Genomic DNA, 26,096 nt, shown 5'->3' on the forward strand with positions numbered 1-26,096 from the left:
CTGTGGGCCACCGAAGATTTTTTTTCTTGTCCGTGCTGGGGAACCCAGGGCCTGGTGCCTGCTAGGCGAGCACTGTACCACTGAGAAATGCTATAATGTCAAAGCTGTTCCACCCCGTCTGTTGTAAGGATGTCCCACCCAGGACAGCTCACAGCCTCCCCTCATATCTTCTGAGATGCCTGGCATAGTAGTAACCCCAGGCAGAGGGCCAGGAAGTGCACAGCTGTCCAACATTTCCCTGTCCCTGCCATTGATCCCCCTTGAGGCCTGTCAGACACCCCACTTCTCCCAGAGCACCCCACAGGAATTCAGCCACACCTGTGGGTAAGGCTGCAGGGACCTCGTCCTCTCTGAGTCCAGGCTGAATACAGCCATAGTGTCCAGGTCATGGGTTACTAGAGGTGAGAATGTGTCCCTCCCTAACATAAGGCCAGGCTGCACCCCTGACTTAAGCATCCCACCCACCCCAGCCAAGCACACAGGGAGAGGGAGCTGAGCCAGTGTCCACTTGAATCATCTGGGTCACTGGGGTGGCAATGAACTGGCTGCCTATGTGGGCTCTATTTCCAGCTGTGGCTCCCAGGCTGGCATTGGGAACTACTGCCTGTCAGGTTGCTCTTGGTGGCTACTAGGGTACCCCCTTCTGGGTCCTAGGAGAGAGGCTGGAATGTGAGCACTGGACCAGAGATCCCCACCAACCAGTGGCAAGCAGGAACCTGTGGTCACAGACACCCATGGGGGCTGCTTCATCCGGGACAGCCAGGGCTCCGCCATCCCCCAGAGCCAAAGTCAGCCAGAGGGTAGGTGTTCCCCCGCTTCCTTTGGTCTGTTTTGCTTGACACTTAAAATGATTCCACTGCAACTTAGAGACATCACTGGGTGCTGGTTGGACATGAATCAGGTCTCCCCAGAATCCCCAGTCACAACACCACATCACAGCACCTCAGCAGCCAAATGCTTTTCCCGTCTGGACACCTACCTGCACCATGGCATCCTCCCTCCTGATTCTGTGCCCTAGTTTACACCCCAGACCTCTCACCTGCACCATTTCCCATCAGCCTCTGCCTGGGCCACGGTGTACCTCCTCTCTCATCTTTCGGCAGGAGGCGCACAGGGCTCCCATGAGCAGTCACTTCCTTCTCCCTGACGTGTTTAGGAAGCAGCCCCTCCGGGCGGCCCAGGGACTCAGCAGTGGCGAGGCCTAGGTGCTAATTATCGTCAGGGAGATCACCAAACTCTGAAATCATACTGCCCTTCTGTCCCCCATCTCTCAAGAGCCCAGAGCTTACAGGGCCATGACCACACTCTTGAGGCTGGTGTCTTGGACCCTGCAGGGTCTGCACCCGGCTCCCTGCTTCTCTCTTTCCTAAATGCATCCTCAGCTCTGGACCTACCGTCAGATGCCTTTACCTGCACATTTAGCAAGTGCTATTTAAGGTTTATCAAGGCACTGCCCTACAAAATGCTGTTTCTCAAACTCTCTTGCAACTAGCAGCACCGTGTGACCAAACTGACCGATGGAAGGTACAGCAGCTGCTGAGTGAAAGGGCACCACATTCGTAGGAAGAATTTTGCCTTCCTGCCTTAAAAACTGTCACGTTGGCGGGAGTAGCAGCAACTCTGTTAAGAGCATGAGGAAAAGATGAGGAGAAATTAAGAGATTTCAGCTCTAATATTCTTAAAATGATGAAATTACATGAATAACTGTCTATTTCTAGATTTCTTGCTATATATGAAAAAAAAAAAAAAAGATCCCAAACTGTCCAAGTCACCAGTGTGGAGGTTTCTGCTCTGTTTCACACTCCTGACTGAACACGCTCTCTGTTCTAAGCATCTATATGTTTAATTCTTTTGCTTCTCAGGAATTCCATAAAGTAGAGGATCCTTTTAACCTTATTTTAGAGGTTGGAAAACTGAGGTTCAGAGCGTGGCCTACTGTTGGGCAGAGGTTGGATCCAAGTACTCCAAGACCCCTCTCTAAACCATGCAACCCTACTCGAGAGGCTGAGGCAGGAGGATCGTTGCAAGTTCGAGACCAGCCTGGGCTACAAAGTGAGCTCAAGTCCAGCCTGAACTGCATAGAGACTCTGACTCAAAGAGACAAACAAACAAATTTTTAAAAAAAAGCATGCAGCCCCATCTGCCCACCTCAAGCCCTCCCAGTCCTCCCCAGCACAGACATCCTCCCCCAGACACGCCTGGCTGGATCCCTGCTCCAGCTCAGGAATCTCCTCCCCAGGAAGCTGCCTTGCCCCCGTTCCTCTCGTCCCAGCACCCATCATGCCAGGTTGCAGTTCCTCCTCTGTGACTCACTTGCTGTACCCATGACAGCAACTGCAGGTCGTTCCTGGCATGGTGGGCAGCAGACGGATTGCCCACTGCTCATAATAGCCAACCTGGTATGAAAGCCCAGCTAGGAGGGCAGGGGCTCCCCATCCATGGCAGAAGCCTGCACCCAGAATCAGGGGACCCGCAGCCCCTGAGGTCCCTTCTTGCCCAAGATCCTAATACTCTGTGGCCAGTTGCAATGTCCTGTCCACCCAGAGATCCCTGTCACCCTGAACTCCAGAGCCAGGCGTGGGAATGTGACTTTAGGCAGCACCTTCCCTTCCCCAGGCCTCAGGACTGGCTGTAGCATAACACTAGCCTATGAGGCCATTGGAGACTCAGGAGGTGACACTCCGAAGGGCCGGTGGGCCATGAAGTATGTTCCTGTCCCTGTCACAACCCTCAATTATGCTCCTCAGCAGCCTGGGCTCATTCTGCAGCCTCCTTTCCCTGGGCACCCTGGCCCACCCATCCCACACACCCCCTCCCTCCGCCCAGCAACTTCCGGGCATCCAGCTCCATTGGGCCTCTCCAGGGGCTGCTGTCAAAGGCCCCTGTGTGCGCCTCAAGCCAGCAGTGACCGGCCTCCGAGGCTGCCTGGCAATTGCTGAGCTTGGCTTGGCTGGCCACACAGACTTCCCCAAACCCAGCTATTTCCTGTCCCTCTGCCACCCCATCCCAGCTGCTTGGCCCCTCCCTGGGCACAATCCTGCCACACAACTCAGGCTGCTGCCTGGCTCCAGGCCAGGGCTGGGGGGAGGAGAAACAGTCCTGGGAAGAACAGGACAGTCCTCAGCCAGCTCAGGGCCCCTGCTCCCCAGACACACAGACACACAGACACTGACCTTCATCCCTCTTCCTATTGATCTTTACAAGCTCATAGGGCTGGGACGCCAGCCCTCCCAACAGACGAGGTGCTGAGTGTAACCCTGCTATATGGCCTCAGGAGAATCACTTGTATCTCTGGGCCTCTGTTCCCTCCTGTGTGAACAGGAGCTTGGTTTCCACCTCTGTTAGACATGCTTCATCCATTGCTTGGGGATCTGATCAAGAGCAGACAAAATCTATGGAGAAGTCTACCAACCAAAGACAATACCAAAAGGGTGACAATAGTCTCACACCTGGCCCCTCTGCCGCCCTGCAGGGTCATTTCACCAGCCTTGTCACAGTCCTTGTGTTTGAGATCTTCCTTCCCAAAACCCAAACCTGACCTTGTTACTTGGGCGGCCAACTCTTCAAAGACCCCTGTTCTTTGGCATGGCATTCAAAGCTCTAGCAGGGCTCCTGTTGGGAGCCGCGGCCGAGCCCGGTCGCCTTACTTGGCGGACGTGAGGCCTGTAGGAAAGAGCAAAGCCTGAGCTAGATTACCCCTCCCATCGAGTGTGCTAAGATGGCGCTTATCTCCTGCTTCCTGCTTGGTAAACAACCCGCCCTGTAAGATCTCCTGCTTCCTGCTTGGTAAACAACCCGCCCTGTAAGATCTCCTGCTTCACAACCCGCCCTGTAAGATAGTCTGCCTAGCAACAACTGATGTTAGCCAATCAGCCCGCATCACGCGCTTTGAACTGATTGGCCACTGTAACCCTATAAAAGTGAGTGCCTCTCCCGCCACGAAAAGAAGAAGCAGAAGAAGCACGCAAGGAGCCGCGGAGAGCGGACCGGTAGAGGCTTCGGGACAGACTGTAGGGAGAAGCACGCAAGGAGCCGCGGAGAGCGGACCGGTAGAGGCTTCGGGACAGACTGTAGGGAGAAGCACGCAAGGAGCCGCGGAGAGCGGACCGGTAGAGGCTTCGGGACAGACTGTAGGGAGAAGCACGCAAGGAGCCGCGGGGAGCGGACCAACAGAGGCTTCGGCCGGGAGGATTCCCGGGGCAGGCTGTACGGAGAAGGAAAATAAAAGAAAAGGTTGTCCACTGCCAGACTTTGTTGTGTGTCCTTCCTGCCGGCCGGGAGTGACACCGACAGGCTCCTACAGTGCTGACGACAGATACCAACTCAGACTACCCTGGGTTCTCAGGCAGGCCCTCAACAAGCAGCTCAGCAACCCAACATGGGCACTGGAGACTCAGGAATGTGAGTCTCACACCCCTTCCCGACAGCCTGGGGACCCCTCCTCCAAGAAGTCCTGTCTGGTCCCTGCTATACCCATTGCTCAGATTTTCCCTGTGGAGGCACTAAGCCACAGACTATTCTAATTACTCATGAATCTGTCTCAGTACTGCATCCTAGCACTCACTGGCCACAAGGAAGCCCTGAGGGAGAAGCAGGCCGTGGCTTAGGGCTGGGGAAGCACTGGCCAGGTGGCAGAGGTGGTGCTGAGTGTGTGTGTGTGTGTGCAAGTGTTGGCGTGGCAGGGAGAAGGCAGCCCCTGGCCCTCCTACACCATCTGTCAAGAACCACATCAGTCAGAACAAAGCTTCTTGCTGCTTTATTGAAACCCTTCCCAGTCATACAAAAAGCAATGACAGGAGGTGGGCGAGAGCCTCCCAAAGCCAGGCAGCCTCTCAGCACCCTGACGAGGACCGGAGGACCTGCGCTGCGGCCAGGTCCCCACCGCAGGGAGGCGTTTGGACAGCACCTCCCCCTGTGACCCCTACACCCACACCTGAGTCTGAACCACAGAGGATGTGTCTGTCTTCATGTGCCTGACCTGCATGGGTCCACTCCAGCACGGCCCTGCCTGAGTCAGGGCGGGATTTTTCCTGGCTGCGAGCCCTGGACAGCACTGCCTGACCTCCACGATGAGCAGCCTGGCATCGGGCTGGACTGACACTTAGTTTTTCCAGGGCGAATTCGCCCTGGCACGGAATCCAGCACAATGACCACACTGAGCCCAAGCCAGGGAGCGGCCAGGGCAGTGTTTGACTGTGGGCGGTGCCAACTGCTTGAGCAAAACAATCCTGTAGAGAGACTTTTGAGAATGGAGACACTGTTACTTCCTGTAACAGGCTGACAGCCGGCAACCGTGTAACAATTGTCATCTACTCCTAGGAATTCACAATGCTTCAGCCACTAGGAGGCAGCCGAGGAGCAGAGCTGGGGGCCAGGTGCTGGGCTAGTTTGAAATGAAAGGTTTGGAAGATACTTCAGTTTTTTATTGAATGTTATCATAATTCTATTTATCGCTATCCTCAGTAACAGATGGTTGGCCGCATTGCTAATTGTTTAAGCAAGAGAACGCATGATGTGTCTATATTTAGGGGAGCGGGAGTGACTACTTGGTGATGACTTGGCTGAGCCACCCCCTCGTGAACGGACAACTAATCACAAATTAATGCCAAGCACTGTTGTTTGGCCAAATTATTTTACTGATCTGCCTTTTTGATTTGGCAGTTGCTTGGTGAAACTGATCAGGCTGACAGTTGTGTAACCAGCCTCGCAGTTTGAAATGATCAGCCATCTGATGAAGTACAACTGATGGAAATAACCTGGGAGGGGCTCAAGGAAACCAGCAGGTTGACCCCATCTCGAGCATCTTGTAAGCCCTGTGCAAGGAGCAGGCCAGGGAGGGAACACAAGCAGATTGTCCTGAAGTCAGCCGGGTGGGCCTCCCAGGCCACGGGAGCCCCCAAAGCGAAGAAGCAGATTACAAGGCAGCTCTGCCCCTCCCGGCACTAGGGCTGGGGCGCGGCAGAGGTCACACCTCTGAGTACGTCGGCGGTGCCGGCCCCCCCACTGGAGACTTGGAGGGCAGAGAGATGGCTTCCTCATAGGACGGCAGGACCACCTGGGAAAGACAGAGACAGACGAGAGGGCTGAGCCTCACCTGGCAGGACAGACAGACAGTTCCAGCAGGAAATACAGAGACCAGAAGCCCAACCCGTAGAACCATAGTAGTGAAGGTGGCAACAGTGGCTTCTGGTCCTGCCTTTGCCTGCTCAGAGCCGAGGTCCCCCCACTTCCATACCATCCCACTTTTCCCCACTTCCCCTAAGGGTCCCATCTCAGCCCACGTGCTTGCAAAAGAATTTGTTCCACCAGGCGTAATGGTGCACACCTGTAACCCTGGCACTCTAAGGAACCAGGACTGCAAATTTAAGCCCAGCCTGGACAGTTACGCAACTTACAGAAAGTCTGTCTCAAAATATAAAAACAATAAAAATTAAAAGTTGAACTTGATATGTAGGTCTGTGTGAAGGTCCTGGGTGCAATCCTTAGTACTCCAAGAGGGAAAAAAAGCTCCCGAGGCAGACACATGAGCCAAGCCTGGCCAGGCAAAATGGAATTTCATCCCATTGGCTAGAGTCGTGGGTTTGGGAAAGACACCTACGACCTCCAGCAGCAGTGCTCAAATGTACTCCCCTGGATGTCAGGGGAGCCAAGAGTGTAGGGTGCCAGGCTGAGGGTCTTGGCAGTCAGTTTGCCACGATAAGGAAAATGCTGCCAGAGAATGAGACTGATAATGAGGAAAACAGAATTAAGAGATGGAGAGGGAGATCATATCCTGCCATCAAGGCTGGGCCAGGCCTGAATCAGATCTACTCTGGACTTGTAAGCTCTGTGAGCAAGTAAATTCTCTTTTACTTGTTAGAGAGAGCTAGGTCTTCGCTACTTGCAACCAAAAATATCCTGCGTAATACAACCTTCGCGTCACAGATGAGGAAAATCATTTAAACCAGGCACGCTTTGCAGTCAGCTACTTCTAAGCCATGCCTGTCTTCCCCCTGAGAAGCCCCCTTCCCCTTTCCTGGCTGACTGTGCCCACTGACCATGCAAGAATCCCCTCTTGAGGAAGCCTGCCTTGGTATCCCAGATGCCTCCTCTGTCCCTGTGCTTCACATCAAGCTGCAATGGTGTCTACACCTGGGTTCTCCTGGGCTCTACATTCCTCTAGGGCAAAGGGAGGATCTTGGTTCTCTTTGCACCCAGGATTGGCTACAGAACCAAAAGAGCAAGAGACAGAAAAAGCTGAATGAATGAAGTATTCCACTATCAGTGCTGAAAAGGTTCGTGATTAAAGGTTCTCATCTTAAATGTAGAGGATCCGAGGCCCAGAGAGGGAAAGCATCTTGTCCCCAGGTGGCACAGTATGAAGGCATAGTGGGGGCGCAGGGATTGGGCAGCAGCCAGGCTCACCTTCGGGGGACTCTTGGAGTCGCTCCTCTCTGAGGCCGAGTTCATGTACTTAATGAACTGGTAGCATCTCCACACGCACTTGAACATGTAGACCTATGGAGGGACAGGGTCAGCTGTGCATTGCGGTCCTCTGCTCGCTGCCTAGAAGCCTGGGAGATGCCTCAGGGGCCAGCGCTTTCCCACCCTCAGGCTCCTGGGCAATAGTCCTGAAGCTCCTGCTTGACAGCTCCGGTGATGGGAGCTCACTACTGCGGAGGACCCTGGCCATGCGGAGACTGGACAGTGGGGAAAGTCCTCCTCTAAACTGCCTCTGATGCGTTGTTTTTCAAAGTAAACAACAGAGCAGCATGTGCAGTGCTGGTGCCAATAAACAAAAACAAAAGCAGGGCAGGAGACATTAGGGACGCACATCCCTCCCCGACAGTCAGGCACGGCAGGTCACCTACCTTCAGGATGAGGACACTGATAAAGGCGATGGTGAAGATGAGCATCATCTGCACGAACCGGCTGTGGGTCACGCCCTCCTGGCTCGGGAAGTAATTCTGCAACAGATGCGGCCACCTCACCTCTGACCTAAGGACCTCCAGCAGCAGCCAGCCGTGGAGGACAAGGAACCCACATCCCACACCCACAGGAGCACAGGTGACACAGCCATCACCCAGGTCACTGACCACAGCAACCCTAAGAGGCAGGTGTGAGCCTCAGCCCCCTCCAGCAGGTGGTCACATCAAGAGGCAGGAGTCCTGCTGCCTCTGGGGTCCTAGCCCCTGCTGGACACCACCCAGCAGGTAGCTTTGACTGCCTGCAATGCCCTGTGTTGTTACTAAAGGAAAGCCTTGGCCGGTAGGAGCCACTTAGTTCTGTCACCTCCGGGAGGTCACACCCAGACCGATTCCCTGCGGAGAAAATCTCTGGGGTGGTTGGCACATACGTGCACGGATTCCGGGACCCTCCTTCCTCCTAAACATGGAACTCGTTTCCCCACCTCTGAGTGTGACTAGGTTTAGTGACTCACTTCTGCCCAGGCATGTGGCACAAAGAGTGACATCCCAGACAAGGACATATGGGGCGTTGCTGTCTGTTCCCCCATACCCCCCTCTTGATTGATCCTCAGGGTGGGGGCGCACCAGCCACCATATCCTGGGGACACTCAGCAGTGCTACTAAAGGGCCACATGTGAGGAAGTGGAGCCAGGCACCAGCAGACACAGGGAGCCACCTGGGTGCAGACCCCTCGGATTTGCCCAAGTGTGGCCCCCCAACTTGGCTGCAGCCTCAAGAGAAACTGAGTCAGGCCAGCCACTCCTAATCCCTGATCCTCAGAAACCACAAGGAATAACAAGTTTTGGTGCAACAATTTAAAAAGAAAACTAGCATTATCTCCTTAAATGGCTCCAGTCCCGGGACCCTGGGATCACGTGGGGCTCCCCCAAAGCCATCCTTTGCTCACTGGGCTTCCTCCCCTTCCGGAACTTGCTTCCCTCACTCCTTACAAGATTCTTCCCAAGAGTGCTGCCTCAATAAAGCGCTCACATGAGTCTGGTCCTCCAGGAAACCCAGCCTGAGAACCAGGGCACCGAGAGGCGAGTTAGCTTGCCCAAGGCTGCACGGCCGGGCTGTTCCCAGACTCACCATGTGGTTCATGGACTTGAAGTTGAGATAGGTGGGCACTTCCATGTAGGAGCTGCAGAGGGTCAGGATGCTGAGGAAGAAGTCCAACAGCTGCAGGGTCATCAAGGGGACCTTGGAAGGGCCCTGGGGAGGACAAGAAGGAAAGGAGAGGGTTGAGGGAGGCCCAGCCACTGCAGGAACATCTGCTGGGCCTGGGACATGGTGACTCTCCAGTCCACTGTCCACAGACAGAAAGGGACACCTCTCCGAAATGAACAGACACTTCTCAGATGAAGACGAACAAACGGAAAATGAGTGTATGAAGAAAATGTTCAACATCATCAGTCATTCGAGAGCTGCAAATTAAAACAACACTGAGATTCCACCTCACCCCACGAAGAATGGCTAGTATCTAGAAATCAACCAATAACACGTACTGGAAGGCTGTGGGGAAGAAGGACCCTTCTCCACGTTGGTGGGCGGAAGACTGGTGCAACCACTGTGGAAATCAGTGTGTAGTTTCTCAAAGAACTAGGAAGAGGGGTTCCATTTGACCCAACTACTCCCTTCTGGGTAAAAAATTAAAAACATAGAGCTAGGGATTTAGCTCAGTGGCATAAGTGCCTGCCTTGCAAGTGCAGTCATGAGTTCGATCCCCCGTCCAAAAAAAAAAAGAATTAAAAACATCAGGTCATAGCGACAGATGTACAACGTGTTTAAAGCAGCACAGTTAGTAACAGCTAAATCTTAGAAACAACCTGAATGGCCATCAGCGGAGGAATGGATAAAAAAGATGCAGCTTTTTTATGTAAAGGAGCACTACTCTGCCATATAGAAGGCTACACTCGAGACATTTGTAACTAAATGGATGCACCTTGAGGCTATACTCCTTAGTGAAATAAATCAGACACACATGGATAGATATTGCATTGTCTCTGTGGTATGAGAACTGAAAGTGTAACTAAGAAACGAAATAGGAAAAAATTATTCAAAGGAAAGGGAAATTGGGGAGGGGGAGAGAGGAAGAAAGGAAAAAGAAAAAATATATGTACCGCTATTCACTGTAGTTAATGAGAACAAAGTATTATAGATCACGTTGGTTTTATGCCAAATCAAAAGATAATATGACAAAAATTATACTTGGTTTTGGTTTGGCATTCGTGAATTACAAAACAGAAAGTTCTAAGCAGACACCACTGCTTTGTAAGGTGGGAAATAAAATAATAATTTTTAAAAACCTAATTGTCTACCAAAAACAAGAAAAAAGAAAGGGACGCCTTGGTGGTCACAGCCAGGGATGGGGCAGACCCAGGACTAGAACCAGGGACTCGAGGACAACAGTAGGCACTTGTGAAAGGTGACTCCAGAGGGACCACGCCTTGCCTGCCACCCCACCACAGTCCTGGCCAGCTCTGCTGTCTTTCCTGGGGCTGGGGCTGGAGCCAGGTAGCCTGCAGTGAGGGGCGCTTCCAAAGGTTCCCTCGGAGCCCTCCAGGACCGGTGATGGACAGGCAAGGCCCAGGGAGGACACCCGGGAGACCTCGCCTCAGGACACCAGACGGGACAGGGCCTCTGCTCCGCTCCCCACCACCCCGCCTGCTGGTACTCACAGACCGAGTCCGGGAGGCAAACTTGAGGTAGGCAGGCAGCTCGATGTAGGAGCCCAGCAGGGTGAGCAGGCACAGCAGGTAGTCCATGATTTGCAGGGACAAGAAGGGCAGCAGCAGCTTCTCCCGATTCTGCAAGGCAGGCCCCGCCCGCACCGTCACAGTGGCCACCGCCATCTGTGTCCCTTCCCTCCCTGGCTGCCGAGCCCCCTGCTCACACCTGTGTCCTCAGGCTTCTCTGAGTGACTCCCTGGGATTAGGGAGGGGTCTCTGTGTCTCAGGGGACCTCAGGGACTGTCCCCATCTATCAGGGCCCTCCAAGAAGGACCTGGCTCAATTTGTCCCAGGAATGCAGCATGGAAGGACTTCGTGCCCACCATACAGAAGAGAAGGGACAAGGAGGGACACTTGGGGAAGGGACACAAGGACCAGAGGGGACACCCTGGGGAAGGGACACCAGGTAGCATCAAGAAGGTGCCTAGGAAGAGGCCAGAGAGCATGGGCCGGGTCCTGGAGTCTGAAGGGTCAGTGCAAGCCCAGGCTGGAGATGCCCTGCTGTCAGTGACCTGCCTATGTCCACTACTGCTGGGTGCATGAAGTCATAGGAAGAGCCCCAGGGCTGGAGTCCAGTCCTTCAACTGAGAGTGACCCATATTCCTGCATATGCAGCCACAGGTGGGGATAAATCACAGAAAGAATGGTTTTCTTTTTTTTTTTTTTTTTTTTTTTTTGATTTAGCTCAGCGGCATAAGTGCCTGCCTTGCAAGCAGGCAGTCGTGAGTTCCATCCCTGGTACCGATGAAAAGGAAAAAGACAAAAAAAAAAAAAAGAAAGAAAGGATGGTTTTCTATCATATTGTGTGGGTGACTAAAACTACTCAGGAAGTGACAGGGACAGCCCAACTGAAACAGAGTCTGTGGGGACTCCACCACTTTCTTAGCAGGACCCTTCAATTTTCTGCAGGAATCTCTGCAGCCATCCTGTGCAATGAGGACTTGAGGTTGAGGTGGATGGGGCCTGGGTTCCAAGACAGAGTAGGCTATCAAGGGATAAATCACAGCCTTCGGGTAAGGTGGAGACATTCCAAACCAACACCAAACTGTCACCCACTCTAGGCCAGAACACTTTTCCTGGGGACAATATGGTAAGGCTACCTCCTGCCTCCCTGGGCCCGAGGGAGGGCCTGCCTCCATCTCCTCCAGTCTTCTTTTGGGCCAGGACCTGAGGCTGTCACACTGGCTCCCTGTCTCTCTATGGACTGTTCCTCAATGAGAGAGGAGCCCTGGGGTCTTGGGACCAGCTGACCCCTGGGAACCATGCTGGATGCAGCCGCACTGTGACGCTTTGGCTCCCACCCCTGATGACAAAGCCATTGCTGCTGTCTCCTCTCCCAGGCCTCAAAGCCACCCTTACACTTTTCTCTTTCAAAATCCCTGCCTGCGCTGGCAGTGTGACAGGATGTGGGTACCAGCTAGTGCCTCCCCACCCTTATCAGTGACCAGCACACCAAGGAGCCCTCTGGGGAAGGAGGTCCCAAAGGAGGCTGTGAAGACCCCTAGGGCACAGATGGGCTCCCCCAAGGAACAGGAGGGCAGGACCGCAGCCAGGGCTCCCCGGCATCCCGTCCTACCTTGATCACACCGACCAGCAGGCTCAGGCTGATGAAGAACAACATGGAGATGAGCAGGAAGCTGGAGACCAGGTCGGCTGAGAGAGAAGGCAGAGCCGGTTTGGGGGTCCAGGTTGCCATGGAACCCCAGCAAGTCTCCGAGCAGGACCGCACTTTGGGAACCGCTCGCATGGGGCCATGGGAGTGAACAGGGAGACCCAGGCTGCCCTCATGCAGTCCCCAGCCTTGAGGGGACAAAGACCTAAGAACATTTCAGGGTGTAACAGAGGCTTGGGTGGAGGGCCAGCTACAGCCCGGGAGGGAGGTCGGGGCAGGTGGCCTGGAGGAGTGGCCCGTGAGTGACAGGACTGCAGGTGACAGGGGCTGAGGCCAGGGTGGGCAGCAGGGCTGGAGCGAGGTGTCAGAGAGGAGCCGCAGTCAGGGAGGCCACAGGGCCAGAGGAGCTCCCACTTCCCCCTGGGAGAAGAGAGGGGCCACCCAGCGGGCAGGACCAGACCCAGCCTCCTGCCCCAGCCAGGCCCTACCGATCCGGAGGTAGAGAGTCTTAGGGAGCCTGCAGGAGGCCTTGCCGTGCGACACCTCCACCGCATGCTCAATGAACAGCAGGACACTCATGACCTGGGGACAGAACACAGCACTGTCAGCGCCTGCACTCAGGAGTTTGGGGAGGTGGGAAGTCCCAAGAAAGTGGCTTAGACTGAGGGACAGCTCCCACTTATCACCCTGGTCCTTCAGCTTCCTGGCTGTGTTACCTCGGGCAAATTACTTGACTTCTCTGTGCCTTTGTTTCCCCATCTGCAAAATGGGGCTAATTCTAGTAGCTAGCGTAGGAGTCTCTGTTGAAGAGACTCAGAGTCAGGCCTGGTCCTTGGGAAGGACTGTTTGAATCTTGATGGGCCATCTGGCCCTGTAATAACGCCAGGCTCTGACACCTGAGCCTTATGGAACTCAGTACCCTTGCAGCCATCAGCACAGCCTTAGGTGGCCCTGAAGAGCACCTGTTCCTGGATCACAGTGGACAACCTCATCTGGCCCCTGAGGTGATTATCCCCTCCCTTGGAGTGGGCACTCTACCTTTATTAATAGAGCCCAGTCTACATTGGCTTTTTAGGTGGCCTTGTACTGGCAACTCAGGCTCAGCTGACAACCACCGTCTGTTTCCCCTAATGGACCACGTGGGTTTTTCTTTCTTTCTTTTCTTTTGTATCTCAGACACAGGTCTTGATTTATCTTCCTGCCATGGTACTTCCTGTTCAGGTTCTGAAAGACCCTGCACAGAAGACAGATGGGACCGGCTCTGGAGTCCCATGGAGATGGATTTGAACTCAGCTCACTGTGTGGCCTTGGGCAAGTCGCTTTACCTGCCTGAGTTTTCTCTGGGAAGGGCCACGCCCAGGAGTGCGCTGAGCTCAGGCACCAGAAGACAGAACCGATTTTGCTGCTGGGGGTTTGCGGGAGCCGCTGAGCAGGGCTCACGCCGGCAGCCCCTCCCCGACAGCGGCACCAGGAAGGCTCTGCTCACAGGAGCCAGGTGCACTGTGCCCTCAGGAAGCAGCCTGGAGACAAAAGCCACTCCCTTAGCTCCAGGGGTGGAAGCCCCGGCTCCTCTCCTCCCAGTTTCACCCTAACGAGAGAAAGGGAAGGAGAGGCAGATGGTAGTTCAGCCCCAGTCAGAAGTAGTCGCCCTGCGAGGTGGTGAGCTCCCCGTCACTGGGGCTATGGAAGCAGAGCACAGATGAGTCGCCACTCAGCTTAGAAAGGGAATGTGTGCATCTCCAGGTGCATCATGAGGAGACCTTTGAAGCTACAGGAACCCAGGACTATCACTGAGGTGAGCAAAGCTCAGAATCAGACAACATCAACTTCCGCTTCTAGAAGGGGCCTCCCTCCATTGTTTTATAAGATCCTCTGGCTGGTGATCCTGGAAGGGGTTGGAGAGGGCTTGGCACAGTCTAACTTCATCCAAGGGACTTGGGGTCAACCAGCCAGAGACTGGGCTTCATCATCCCGACCCGTCTTCATGGCTGAGGCCATGAGCCCCTGAGAGGTCCTGGGCTTCCACAGCCTCCCAGCCAACCCTCTCTCAGACTGGACTCGGATTCAGGATTCCCAGCCAAGTCAGTGTCCCCAGCCCTGCACTGCCTGCCCGGCAGCCCTCCCCCTCGGCTCCCCGCCTGTCCCCAGCCCGCTCCCAAGGTGAGTCACAGCGCGCCTCTCTCCCGCAGAAGCCTGAGAGCGTGCCTGGCCCAGCCTCCTTCCACCCTGCTTCCCCTTCTCAGCAGTCCTGGGCAGGCTCATACCCCCACAGAGGGCAGCGACCAGCCCAAGGCCACAAACAAGGTGGCCTCAAAACCTCCCCCAGCCTCAGCTCAAGAGCCAGTCCTGCCCTGGGAAAGGAGAGGCTCAGCGTCTGCACCCCCAGTCCCAAGTGGGGGTGGAGAGAAGCCGACTCCTGTGCTCTGACCTGTGCACCAACCAGGCTGAGGGCCAGAGGCTGAGCCCAGCTACTCCCTGCCTCACCCGGCTGGTGACCATGGGGACCCTGCTGCCTCTGCTCCCCAGCCAGAGATCCTCACAGCCACTTGTCCTCTCCCCACAGCAGCCACCCCCATGTTGGACACTAAGAGGTCCAGGGACAATGGCAGGGGCCAGGAGGGCTCAGTTTCCCTGGAGGAAGAGTTACCTCTACCTGCACCCAGGACCACTGCACAACAGAGGTCATGAGGCTAGAGCTCCCTACACGTGGGACATCACACACAGGCTGCTGGGGCCTCCCACTCACCCAGCCACCAAGCTGAGCCCTCCCCATTAGAAGACAGTGTGGTTCCTCCAAGCCTCAAGCAGATCCAGACCTAGGGAGAGGCCCAGAGCCCCAAGTTGGGGTTTCCAGCCATCCTGTCATGAGGACCAGGCCTCTCCCCTCCATGATATCCAGACAGCCTCCTCCATCAACTTGCCCCTGCTCCTTCCCTGATGGGAGCCACTGTGCCTTACAGCTGGGGGCTGGAATCAGATGGCCCTGGGCCCAACCCAAGCTCTGCACTCCTGAGTCAGCCACTAACCTCTCTGGGCCTCAGGCTTTTCACCCAGGGACTGGGGGTGATCACCAGACCCGCCTTGGCCCCACATTTGTGGGAGGTGAAAGGGCAGGACAGGTGTCGTGAGCCAGCCCTGAGGAGCAGCAGCCTCCTGCTGCATGGGCCTCGTTTACACCCAGAAACACTCTAAGCTCCTACTGCTTCCGTCCGTCTAGATTAGCCACCCACGCTGGTCCGCAGGTGTCAGTCTCCAGGGGACGCCAAGGTGTAAACAGAGCATGCTCTGGAAGTAGGAGCTTTCCAACAGAAAAGAGAGCATCCAGGAAGTGGCAGCATCCTGTGCAAAGGCCCAGGGGCCTAACTGTACAGATATGTCATATCCCCCAGGGAAAGCTGTCTCTTCTCTGAGAAAGGGGACACTACCCGCGGGGAAGTGAGGCCCAGAGAGAGACAGAGATCAGCTAGCTCCCAGTCACCCAGCTCAGTCACAACCTGCTCAGCCCTCCAGCTTCACAGTGGCCACCCAGCCCCCTCAGCCCTGCCCTCTCCAGTCCACTCTCCATTCCCCTTTTTCACCCATTCCTCTGCTCCTCCTGGGTCTCAATTCCCCATTCCGCTTCCCTAAGCTGAGCAGGGGCGGAAATGACTCAGGGGACAGGAGACGTGGTTTCTTTGCTGGTAGCTCTGCGGTGCAACCCGCAGCTTGAGCTCAAAAGGGCAGGGATCATGCAGGAGGGGACAAACGGTGGGGATGATGGGACTGGGTGACACTGAGCTTGGCCAGGGTGACAGTCGGGCTGATAAACGGAGGGAAGTGTTGGGCAGGAGACAGGCAATCGTGACTGTCCTGGAGAAGAAAGCTGTGTGACATTGCTGGAGCTGATGTGGCCTGACAGAGGTGACCAGGGTGGCATTGGAGGTAGCTGGTGATGGCAAGATGAGGGCAAACCTGGCAGGGGAGGTGGCAGTGGAAAGAGACACCCTCGTCCTCCCAGGATGAAGCCCAATTCACCGCAGGGGCACATGATGCGATAGTGACACTGATGACACTGGTGGGGTCACGATGGTGGGGACGCGGTGGGATGGTGAGGATGGAGATCACAAGGGTGGGTGGTGATATCAGACCGCCCCAACTCTACTCCCTCTGAGGAGGACAGGACGAGCTCACCCAGTCCCACCCTGGACACACTCACTCCAGTCTCAGAGGAAGCAGGGGAAACCCTCCACCTCCCGAGAGTCTCAGGGTTAAATCTGAGCTCTGTGCAGGGCCTTCCCCACCTGTCCCCTTTACGGTGGCTCCTCGCTGTCCTCGAGGCAGGGGCTCTGCTGCGTGACCTGGGGCAGCGGCCTGCCTCACCCTCCCCCACGATAACACAGTGTGCACCCCTTCCTGTCGCTAATCTCGGGGCTGCCCACCTTGCCCCTGGGTGCCTTCTGGGGGCGCCTAGGCTGCCACACACCGAGGCCGTTATGCTAGTTGGTTGTTATCAGCTCCTCCTCACCTGTCCCCATTTCCTTAGGTCCCCAGAGTTGCCTGGGAAAAGGAGGCAAATGACAGTCTGATGCGTCAGCAGGGAGAGGAAACCCTTCTCCCCCACCCACACTTCCTGTCCCAGCTTATCAGAGGCGATGGTGGGGCCGTTCCCCCACTGCTATCTCCCCAGCTCCCTCTCTGCCGAGCCCAGATAGCATCGAGACCCCCCTGTCCCGGGGTGACACCCTCAGCTGCAACCAGCCAACTGCCTTCACCTCCTTATCGCGGGCCCCTCATCCTCCACACCCTCCCCGTGTAACTGTCTCCTCCTCTGCCTAGACTCACAGACCTGTGAGGGCCCAGTCCACGGTCAGGCACGGTGCTGCACACACTGCAATCCCAGTTCCCGGGAGGTGAGGCAAGATGGCTGAGTTCGAGGTCAGCCTGGGCTATAGTGAGCTCGAGGGCAGCCTGACTAGCAAGACTCTTTCTCAAAAAGAAAAAAAAAGCCCCCAGTGCCACCTCCCCAAGCCTTACATGGCTCTCACCAAGCCATTTTACTTCTCTGCCTCAGTTTCTCAGTTTTCCCAGCTGTAGGAGAGAAAGAAAAAGCCATCCACCCGGGACAGTGCCATGAGGAATGCCTAGGTGACATCTATCTACTGCTGAAGACGGTGATTCAGAAAGACAGGCTGGCATGTGGGCACCAACACAGGGCCAGGGGCCAGGCCCCATTTGTCACAGCCCAACACCCTTCTGCAGGGAAGCATGCAACTCATCCTGGCCAGCTCATGCCCTGAAATGCTGCCCCACAGCGAGAGAACAGAGCTGCCTACGCTGTACGGTGCAGCCCTGCGTGCACTGCCGAGAAAGAAGCTGCATGCGTGGGACTCTGCAGCTGCCGGTGCTCCGAGCTGGAGGTCGCAGGCAGAGGAGCTGGGGAGCGACGAGGAGCCGCGCTTGGTCCTCACTGCTGGGCCTGTCTGGGGTCTCGGTCCTGGCTGAGGCTCCTGGGCGTGCTTCCTTGGTAAGCAGCCCTTGAGGTGTGCCCTTGGGGGAACTGCATGCCTCCATAGGTAAAAGATGCCCGAGTTAAATATTTGCAGATACCTGCTACAGGACCTGGGGGCTCTGAGGAGGAATACAGTGGGGAGGGGTTCAGGGAAGGGTTCTCACCGGAAGCAAGCCTTCCAGATTTCTCCCAAAACACTGGGAATGGTGTCAGGTAGAGCAAATGGCATGAGCACCCAGGAAACTGTGAGACTCTCCTTTTGGTGAACAGCATTCAGGGTCATTTGTGTGCCAGGCATAAAATATGCCCCTGATAAATGGTAGCAGGTGTGTGGTGGGGTGAGTGGAAAGAATATAGGAGTGGCTGGAGACACACAGGTCCACAGCTGGGAACTCTGGCATGGTAAGATCAACAGTGTGTGCAAAGGCCCTGAGACCCACGGAGCATAGCAGTGCCAATGGGGCTTGACACAATTTGCCATCTGTAGAATGGGTCTAACTGCACCTGAAGCCCAGCAGCCAGCTCCAGCCCAGGGCTCTGGGAAAGCCAGCCCAGTGTCGTGCACTCCCAGCAAGCCTGCCCCTGGGAGAGAGGACAGAGAGGTAGTCCCCACCCCAGGCAGGCTCAGGGGACTGGGTAGAGGCCCCCAGCCCAGGGAAGAGCACAGACACCCACGGAAGGAGGTCATCAAATCTCTCTTTAGGGGCAGCCATTTGGGAACTCAGAGTTGGTCTCCAGGCTCAGCCCAAGGCCTAGTCACCCTCCACTTTCCGAATCCCCATCCACCAAACCATTCCCATCATGGCCTCCCCAGGGATCTTGAGAGAAAGATCCACCATCGTGATGATGAGAGCTGCTGCTCCTGTTGTTCCCGCGCCTCTGAGAGATGCCATCGGAGGCAGCTTCTGTGTTAGCCCACCTCCTGTTTGACAGGTGAAAGGAACATCTGCAGATGTGGGTGCGGCTTACGAGGACAGGCCTCCCAGTGAACACAACCCCTCCCCTGTCCTTCTAGAGCAAGACCACGGGTTTGGTTCTTCATCTACCACCATCTGCAAGGTTGCTCAGCCCCTGGAGCCTTGGTTTCCTCCTCTGTACCCTGGAAATGCTCACAAAGGTTGGGAGGGGGCTGACCCTACGTGACAGGGAGGAAACTGAGACCACAGTGTTGTCCTGGCCACTCCTGAGCAGCTGTCGCTCTGCTTCCTGCCTCACGGGGCTCTGTGTCCCCTTTCAGGCAGGGTGGGGTCCCCTGGGAGACCAACGCTGGCCTCACAGTGAGCTCAGAGCAACGTCCCAGTTCCAAGCCACTGCTCGGCCTCATTTCCTGGGGTGCTCAGGCCCAGGCAGTCACACGGCAGCCTTGGCCTGCCCCGCTCCAGTCCCCCAGCAGGGGCACATCCAGAGATCCCAAGCTTCACTTTGGGGACCCCTTAGGCTGATGCCCCTCGGACAGCAACTAAGGTGACCCCAACCTCTGGAGCCACCACCTTGTGCTGCTCCCAGAAGTACCCGGGCTTGAGCCTGAGACCTGAGCTGGAGGAAATGGTGCCCAGGCTGGGCTCTGACCTGTCCTAATTTGGGTCCCACAGCAGAGTGACCACTCTCACAGGCCCCTGAGCATCATGTAACATTAAGGGTCCAACTCTGTCCTTGCCCCTCAGAGCATCCTGGGTCCCATGGGCACAGCTTCTTCAAGAGTCCTGTGTCAGTGGAGGATGGGCTACAAAACAGTCCCAGCGAGGCCCTTGGCTATGCACTGAGGAGGACACACAACAGCTGGGGTAAAGAACCAGGCCTCTGTCCAGCCAGAGACCTCACACATGAAGATGGCAGGTTTCCAAAGACCCTCACCAGAGGACCCTCCAAGGATCCATTTTAAGGGCTCAAACAGACCAGCTTTCAAAAGAGGAGGGCCCCCTGCAGCCGACTCCCGGCCCCCACGCACCAGGGCCACTCAGCTCCATGCCTCCCTGCCTTGAGGCAGGGTTCACAGCCTCATTTAACAGATGGAAAAACTGAGGCCCACGCAACACAGGCACTGGTCACCTCAGAATCACATGGCCATTGAGTGATGGAGATGGACTTTTGTTCTTTTCAGCCTCTGCTTCTAAAGGGGGGCAGAGAAGGACCCCAAGAGTTCTGAGAAGGACAAGTCAGGAAGGAATCTGGAGGCAGAGGCTTCCCCTGAGATGGACCGCAGATAACATGAATGCTGGGAAACCAGATGAGGAAAGGGCAGCCTGGACAGTCGGGAAGCCCAGCCCGGGCTCAGAAAGGAAGCTTCTGTCCACTTCTTGTTCATTTCACCCACCCGAGGCAGCCTCCTGTGGGCCTTCCGCAGGTCCTGCTTTCTCACCACTAAATTGAGCATGATCTCTCTTTGTAGCTGTGAAGCCCACACCTGGGGCATCCCTCCTGAGCCAGCTCGATGCACCTCCCGGCTTCTCCAAACCCCACCGCCGCCTGTCCACCTCCTAGCCTTGGCCCATGCTGCCCCTCCACCTGGGGTGCGCCTTACCCAACACAGAAACTCGAATCCTGCTCACCCTTGGGAGTGACACCTCCTCTGGGAAGCCTTCCCTGAACCCCCTCCATCCAGTGCCCCGCGGCAGCCAGCAGTGTCATCTGTCACACTGTCATAGCTTTCCGGGTCAGACTGGGGCCCTCAAGGATCAGACAGAAGGAGAGGAGTCAGCCACCTCCTGGCCCAGAGCTGATCTAAGGCACAGCTCATAACACAGTGCAACCTCTCTAGGAGTACTGGGCTCCATTGCTCTTCCGAATTTGAAAAGCAGAGCATTTGAGCAACAAGATAAATCAGCCTAAAATTGCAACAACCATGAAATTAATAAGCTGGGCATGGTGACACACACCTATAATCTCAGCGCACGGGGAGACTGAGACAGGAGGGCCAAGTGTTCCAGCCTGCCAGGCAAAGTGCTGTACACCTGTAACCCTGGCACTCTGGAGGCTAAGGCAAGAGGATCGATGCAGAGTTCAAGGTCAGCCCAGGTTACAGAGTGAGTTCAAGGCAGCGTGACTCTGTCTCCAAAAATATAATAAAATATAAAAGAGTTACAACCCAACCTGGGCAATTTAGGGGGCTCTGTCTCAAAACAAAAACAAAGGGCTGGGGATGCAGCTCAGTGCCAAGTTCCTGAGTTCAATTCCCAGCAGTGTGTAAATAAATAAATACCCATGAGTTCCTCCAAAAAAGGTATCATCTGGGGACTTGGGAAGTGGAGAGAGCAAATGAGCTCCCTCCCACCCGTGAGGAGCCCCCGGAACCCACGCAGCTTCTCAAGGAGGCAGACACCGCTCCTGTGCTCCCCGGCGGGCTGTGCGGGGATCTCCAAGCACAGCAAGGCAGGGCAAAGGGTAAGTAGTGGGGACCTCTGACAAAGGCTCCCTCAGCCCGGCAGCAGGGTCACCACGCCTGGTACGATCCCGCCAGGCTGGGCCTGGCATCCATGCCCCCATTCTTCCTCCCAAAAGCACATGATGTGCAGGTGTGGTGGCGCACACTTGTAATCCCAGCATGCAAGGCTGAGGTAAGAGGATCACCTTGAGTTCAAACCCACCTGGGCTACACACTGAGTTCAAGGCCGGGCTGAACTACACAGGGAGACCCTGTCCCGAACAAACAAAGATACAAACAAAAACCCAAATGCACAGAATCCCAGTCTCATCACAAGAAAACCACCAGACAAAGGCCCCATGACCAATAATCAACAAACACCCCACCAGCGGGCCTTGAAACCATCAGGGTCTCCAGGAACAAGAGCATGGAGAAACCGAACTGCACAGATGGAGCTAAGAAGGCAGGGGACTCATGTAATGAATGTCCCCTGGGGGGCCCTGGGTGGGGTCCTGGGCTGGAAAGTATTTCAGGAAAGCCAAGGGATGAGGGTGAGGCATGAGCACTAGACAGCAACCAGTTATGGCAACTGCGCCATTAACAGTGGTCCTAAGGGTGAGGGGCTTTCTGTACTCCATTCGCAATGTTTCCCGGAATCCAAGACAGCACTAAACATGAATAGTTTACTTTGAAAAGTAGGACAACGTGGCCAGGCACAGTGGTCGGTTCATACCTATAGACGTAGCACTCTGGAAGGCTGAGGCAGGAGAGGACTACAGGGCAATTTAGTCACCTAGCAAGACTCTAGCTCAAAATTAAAAGGGCTGAGAATGCAGATGTAGCTCGGTGGGAAGGCCCTGGGTCTGATTTCCAGGAACATGCAACACACACACACACACACACACACATGCACACGCACATACACACGCACACGCACACACACACAGTAGATATGGTTTGGTTTGGTTTGGGTTGGGTTTTTTTTGAGACAGGGTCTTGCTGTGTAGCTCAGGCTGGCCTCGAACTCTCGGTAATCCTCTTGCGTCAGACACCCAAGTGCTGGGATCACAGGTGTGCACCATCACACCCAGCCAATAGTACTTGTCTTTGGCACCAAAGAGAGAAAGTGTTGGAAAGCAGAGCATTCAAGATCACAGCCCAGAGACAGCGTTAGCGTTATGCATTTCCTCCTCGCTTGGTTCTGACATATCCTGTTTCTACAGATGAAATCTAGGTTCTCTTTTTATCACAGCAGGTGTAAGTTTTTACCCTGATATGAATTTCTATGATGCAATTCCGAGAGCACAAGGTAGGAGAGGCCAGGGAGGGAGAGATTTCCAGGTGAAAGGGTCCACTGGGGCTCCTGCCACCAAAGAAGGGCACTTGAGGCTGATAACCAGACAGGACTAAGAGCCTCCCAACTTCCTTTATGTGAGGTACCCTGAAGTCTAGCAAGATTCCAGCCCCCGGAGCCAGAAGCCAAGGGACTGGTTTCCCTGCTGGGCCCAAAAGCCACTTCTCGTAATAACGTCCCCACAGCTCGGCAAAACGTGGCCCTCTCCCGGGACGTCAAGGGCCCAATTTAAGCCTCCCCAGAGAGTTTGACACATCCACAAATAGCTCACAGCACACAGAGCCGTCACCCATGGCTGGCTCCAGATGACGGCCAACCTAGGCAATTGACACATCTGCATGGTGGCGTCGCTTACCGTGCAGATGTTCAAGGTCTTGTCAGTACAGCTGGCACCCCATGGCTGGGCTGCGGGAAAGCCCCCAGCCCCCTCCCTTTCGGGGAAGGAGCAGGGGCCTCTCACCAAGACGATAGGAAGATAAGCCCCCACTGGAGTCAGCCAAAGATCCCAGCCCAGGGATGGCCAGCTGGGCCTGTGTCCACTTCCAGGCTACTCTTCTGTTCTTATGCCCTCTCTGGCCCTAGAACATTCCTCAGCTTTCCATGATTCACATTATAGTCAGCGATTCTCCGCTAGGAGACATTGTGCTCCTGATCTAGGGACACAGGTGGCAGGTGGGGGCAGTGCTATTGGCATCTGGTGGGCGAAGGCCATAGGTGTTGCTCAACTTCCTGCACACATAGTGACTGTCCAAATGACAGTGATGCACTAGGGGGGGATTCAGGTTCTTGGCTTGCACCACAGCCCTTGTCATCTCCTCTTCCTCCAGCTTCCAGCTGGTCTCTGCAGTAGCCCCTGCACAAGTGCCACACACACCCCCTTTGCACACCGTTTCTCCTCCCCTGTCCACACCTTCTTGGTCAGACTGCACCACTGGCCCACTGTGCCAGCTCCAAGGTGTGTCCCCGATCACTCGGCTGTGGCCAGCAGCTCCGTGCATGAGGACTGTACATTGCTCAACCTGCAAAGCCCATAGGTGAGAACTCTCTCCAGTGGGATAGGAGCTCTGCAGGGGTATCTACGCAGGGGGACGTTCACCTGGAACTGGTCACTGGCACTGAAGCATCAGCAGCTGAGACATGCAAGCCAGCTTCCTACTGCTCCACAAGTCAGAAGTGCCACAAACAGAAGGGCCACCAGGATGCACGGAGAGAGAGCCTGTGCAGATCCCTCTGCCCACCCAAGCACTCATGTGATCTGCCTGAACTCTGAAGGCCACCACCTCTGACACCCTGTGCAGCAAACCCTTAAACACCCCCCAAAAACCTCTGAAGGGAAACCAGGCTGAGAGATAGGATTGTCCAACACCATGCAGACAGTTAGAGGCAGAGCTGGGTAAGGACCCAGGAACCTTCTGCAGGTACATCTCTGCCCACCACACTGTCCTTCTAAGTGTGCTGCACATCCAGGGGTTGAAGGCCCAAAGGACTTCATGTAGGGGCAGGCAAGGCATCATATGCATCTCAGGTCTTACGTTGGCAGGAACCGAGCTCCTCCTCAAACTGGCATCCTGGGACCTGACAGCCTGGGTCCAAGTGCATCAGTGACTGGTGGCACGTGTGACACACCTAGTAGAGCGCTCACTGTGTGCCAAACACTGTTCTATGTGCTTTGTATTAACTCTTCAATCTTCTCAACAACCCTATCAGACAGGCATTAATTTCTAGATGAGGTAACAGGCTCAGAGAGGTTTAGTAAGTTACCAGGGCCACACAGCTAAGAAACAAGGAAGCCAGAGCTGGTACCCTGGAGTCTGGATCCAAAGGCTTCTGTTACTTCTGAGTGGCGGTAGCTCACGAAGGCTCACTCCTGACACTGCCCTGGTCACCTTACTTGTGACCAGAAGCAAATGCAGTCAGCTCTCAGCAGTCTGCAGCAGCCCACCGCAGCCTGCTGCTTTGGGCTCATTTGAGGAAGCCCTTCCAGACCCCTGAACTGTTAGCCACAGGCTCTGAGCAGCCCTAGCAAGAGGACGCTTGGGCCTGGGGCAGCTGCGTGTGGCCAAGAGTTGGGGATGGGGTGTGGGTCTAGAATACAACAGGGACCCTGACCTTCTGCCATCAGAGTCCAGTGGAGAACCTTAACCTGACCCTGTAACTTGCCAGGGGCACACTGAGATGACAGGAGACAAAAGCCACACCATCCCCCAAAGCGGAACCCCTGGAGCCGCACCCTTTTGGTCCGGGGGAGCTGGGGCTGGGCAGTCACCCTACATTTCTGCAAGGATCTCAAGTTTTCTTGGTTGGGGGGAGACCAGAGCTTGGCTGGACTGAGAGGAACGAGGGCTCAGCCTCCTGCCTCCCAGTGAGCGCACAAAGAAAAGATGTTACCCTCAGAGCAGCTAAGCCTGTCTAGCCCTGGAGGAAGGACTCAGACCTGGGTCTGAGGCACAGTCTTGAAGCCCTGCCGCATTCCTCCCAGATCCTCGCCTCAAAGCACTTTCACACCTGCCGCTGCAGCTTTGATGCCCCTGGAGCTGCCATTCTGCTCCATTTGATTGAGGCAAGAACCGAGTCTCAGAGGGAAGGCGAGTTACACTGGCCCGGAAAGCTTTTCCTCCACCTTGCTCTGTTGCGTTCCTTCCCCATCTGACAGAGGGGGAAACTGAGACTCGAAGCAGGAAAGGATTTGTCCAGAGTCCCCTGGGGAGGTGAAGGTGGCAGTCCTCCACTGGAGAGGCTCGGCAGGTTAGGGGTCTCTCACACACATGCACACAGCTCCTGGCTGGCCACACACTCACCACATGGTAGATGGCCAGGGCAGTGGTGGCGATCCTGACATTGAAGCAGCAGCAGATCTGGCGGACGGGGGCTGCTCGGGGAGCCATGGTGCTGCGTCCCCTCCTCTGAGGCGCTGAGGGGAAGGAGCCAGCGCCCAGAGCTAGGCAGAAAAGGGGAAGCTGCCGGCTACCCGCCTTACTTCCGCCCTGCCCCAGACAGCAGGGGCACAGGCGTCACAGCTGGGTGGGGTGGTGGGGAAGAGGGTGAGGGGGGGAAGAACCACAGCTGCCTCAGAGAGCTCCGCAGGGCCTCTGCCACCTCAGGGGGCCAGGGGAGGACAGAGCCTAACCCTCAACACTCACCCTAGCCGGGGCTGGGTTACACAGGGTCACCCGTTCAGGACCTTCACCAGCACCTTGGAAGCCAGATGGCAGCCAAACCTGTATCAAGATAAAGAGTCAGGCATGGTGGCACACACCTGTAATCCCGGAACCACAGAAGCTGAGGCAGGAGGATGGCTGTGAGTTTGAGGCCAGCCTGGGCTACATTGTGAGTTCAAGGCCAGTAAGATCCTGTCTCAAAAAAAAAAAAAAAAAAAAAAAAAGAACGTTTTTTCATTTGATAATAATAAATTTATTTTAATGTACCTTAGAAATATATATATATATATCCCATGAATTCTGTGATTTTTCCACTTACAGGAATAATATAGTTTCATTTTCAAACAGATATAATTAAACTAAAAGGTAGTAAGCTAATTTAAAGAAAATACTAAGAAATCTTAGCATGCACACAGATGTGGCAGACAGCCACGGAGGTAGAGCGGGC

At 55.3% G+C, this 26,096-nt stretch overlaps 1 protein-coding gene and 1 long non-coding RNA gene across 2 annotated transcripts; one reads left to right on the forward strand and one right to left on the reverse strand.

Annotated features, from left to right (window-relative positions):
* Nucleotides 1-4,740: 4,740 nt before the first annotated feature.
* Nucleotides 4,741-25,458, reverse strand: Laptm5 (lysosomal protein transmembrane 5). The gene is made up of 8 exons (XM_003471249.5): nt 25,289-25,458; nt 12,776-12,869; nt 12,252-12,328; nt 10,625-10,753; nt 9,036-9,158; nt 7,851-7,946; nt 7,405-7,497; nt 4,741-6,055 (listed from the first exon to the last, which is right to left on the reverse strand). The coding sequence occupies exons 1-8, from the start codon at nt 25,373-25,375 to the stop codon at nt 5,966-5,968; spliced, it is 789 nt and encodes a 262-aa protein (XP_003471297.2). The 5' UTR covers nt 25,376-25,458; the 3' UTR covers nt 4,741-5,965.
* Nucleotides 17,114-20,994, forward strand: LOC134472979 (uncharacterized). The gene is made up of 2 exons (XR_010043047.1): nt 17,114-17,790; nt 19,440-20,994. It is a non-coding gene; the product is annotated as an uncharacterized LOC134472979 (long non-coding RNA).
* Nucleotides 25,459-26,096: the final 638 nt, after the last annotated feature.

Source organism: Cavia porcellus, unplaced genomic scaffold, assembly GCF_034190915.1.
Source record: "Cavia porcellus strain 051 isolate PalLab524CR breed Dunkin Hartley unplaced genomic scaffold, mCavPor4.1 scaffold_25, whole genome shotgun sequence".
NCBI lineage: Eukaryota > Metazoa > Chordata > Mammalia > Rodentia > Caviidae > Cavia > Cavia porcellus.

Coding starts and splice junctions, on each gene's coding strand:
- Laptm5 (XM_003471249.5), bottom strand. CDS start 25,375: ATGGCTCCCCGAGCAGCCCCCGTCCGCCAGATCTGCTGCTGCTTCAAT. Junction 9,159..10,624: donor TTGCCTCCCGGACTCGGTCT/GTGAGTACCAGC, acceptor TGTCCTCCCCAG/GGCCCTTCCAAGGTCCCCTT. Junction 6,056..7,404: donor ACTCCAAGAGTCCCCCGAAG/GTGAGCCTGGCT, acceptor TGTCTTTCCCAG/GTGGTCCTGCCGTCCTATGA.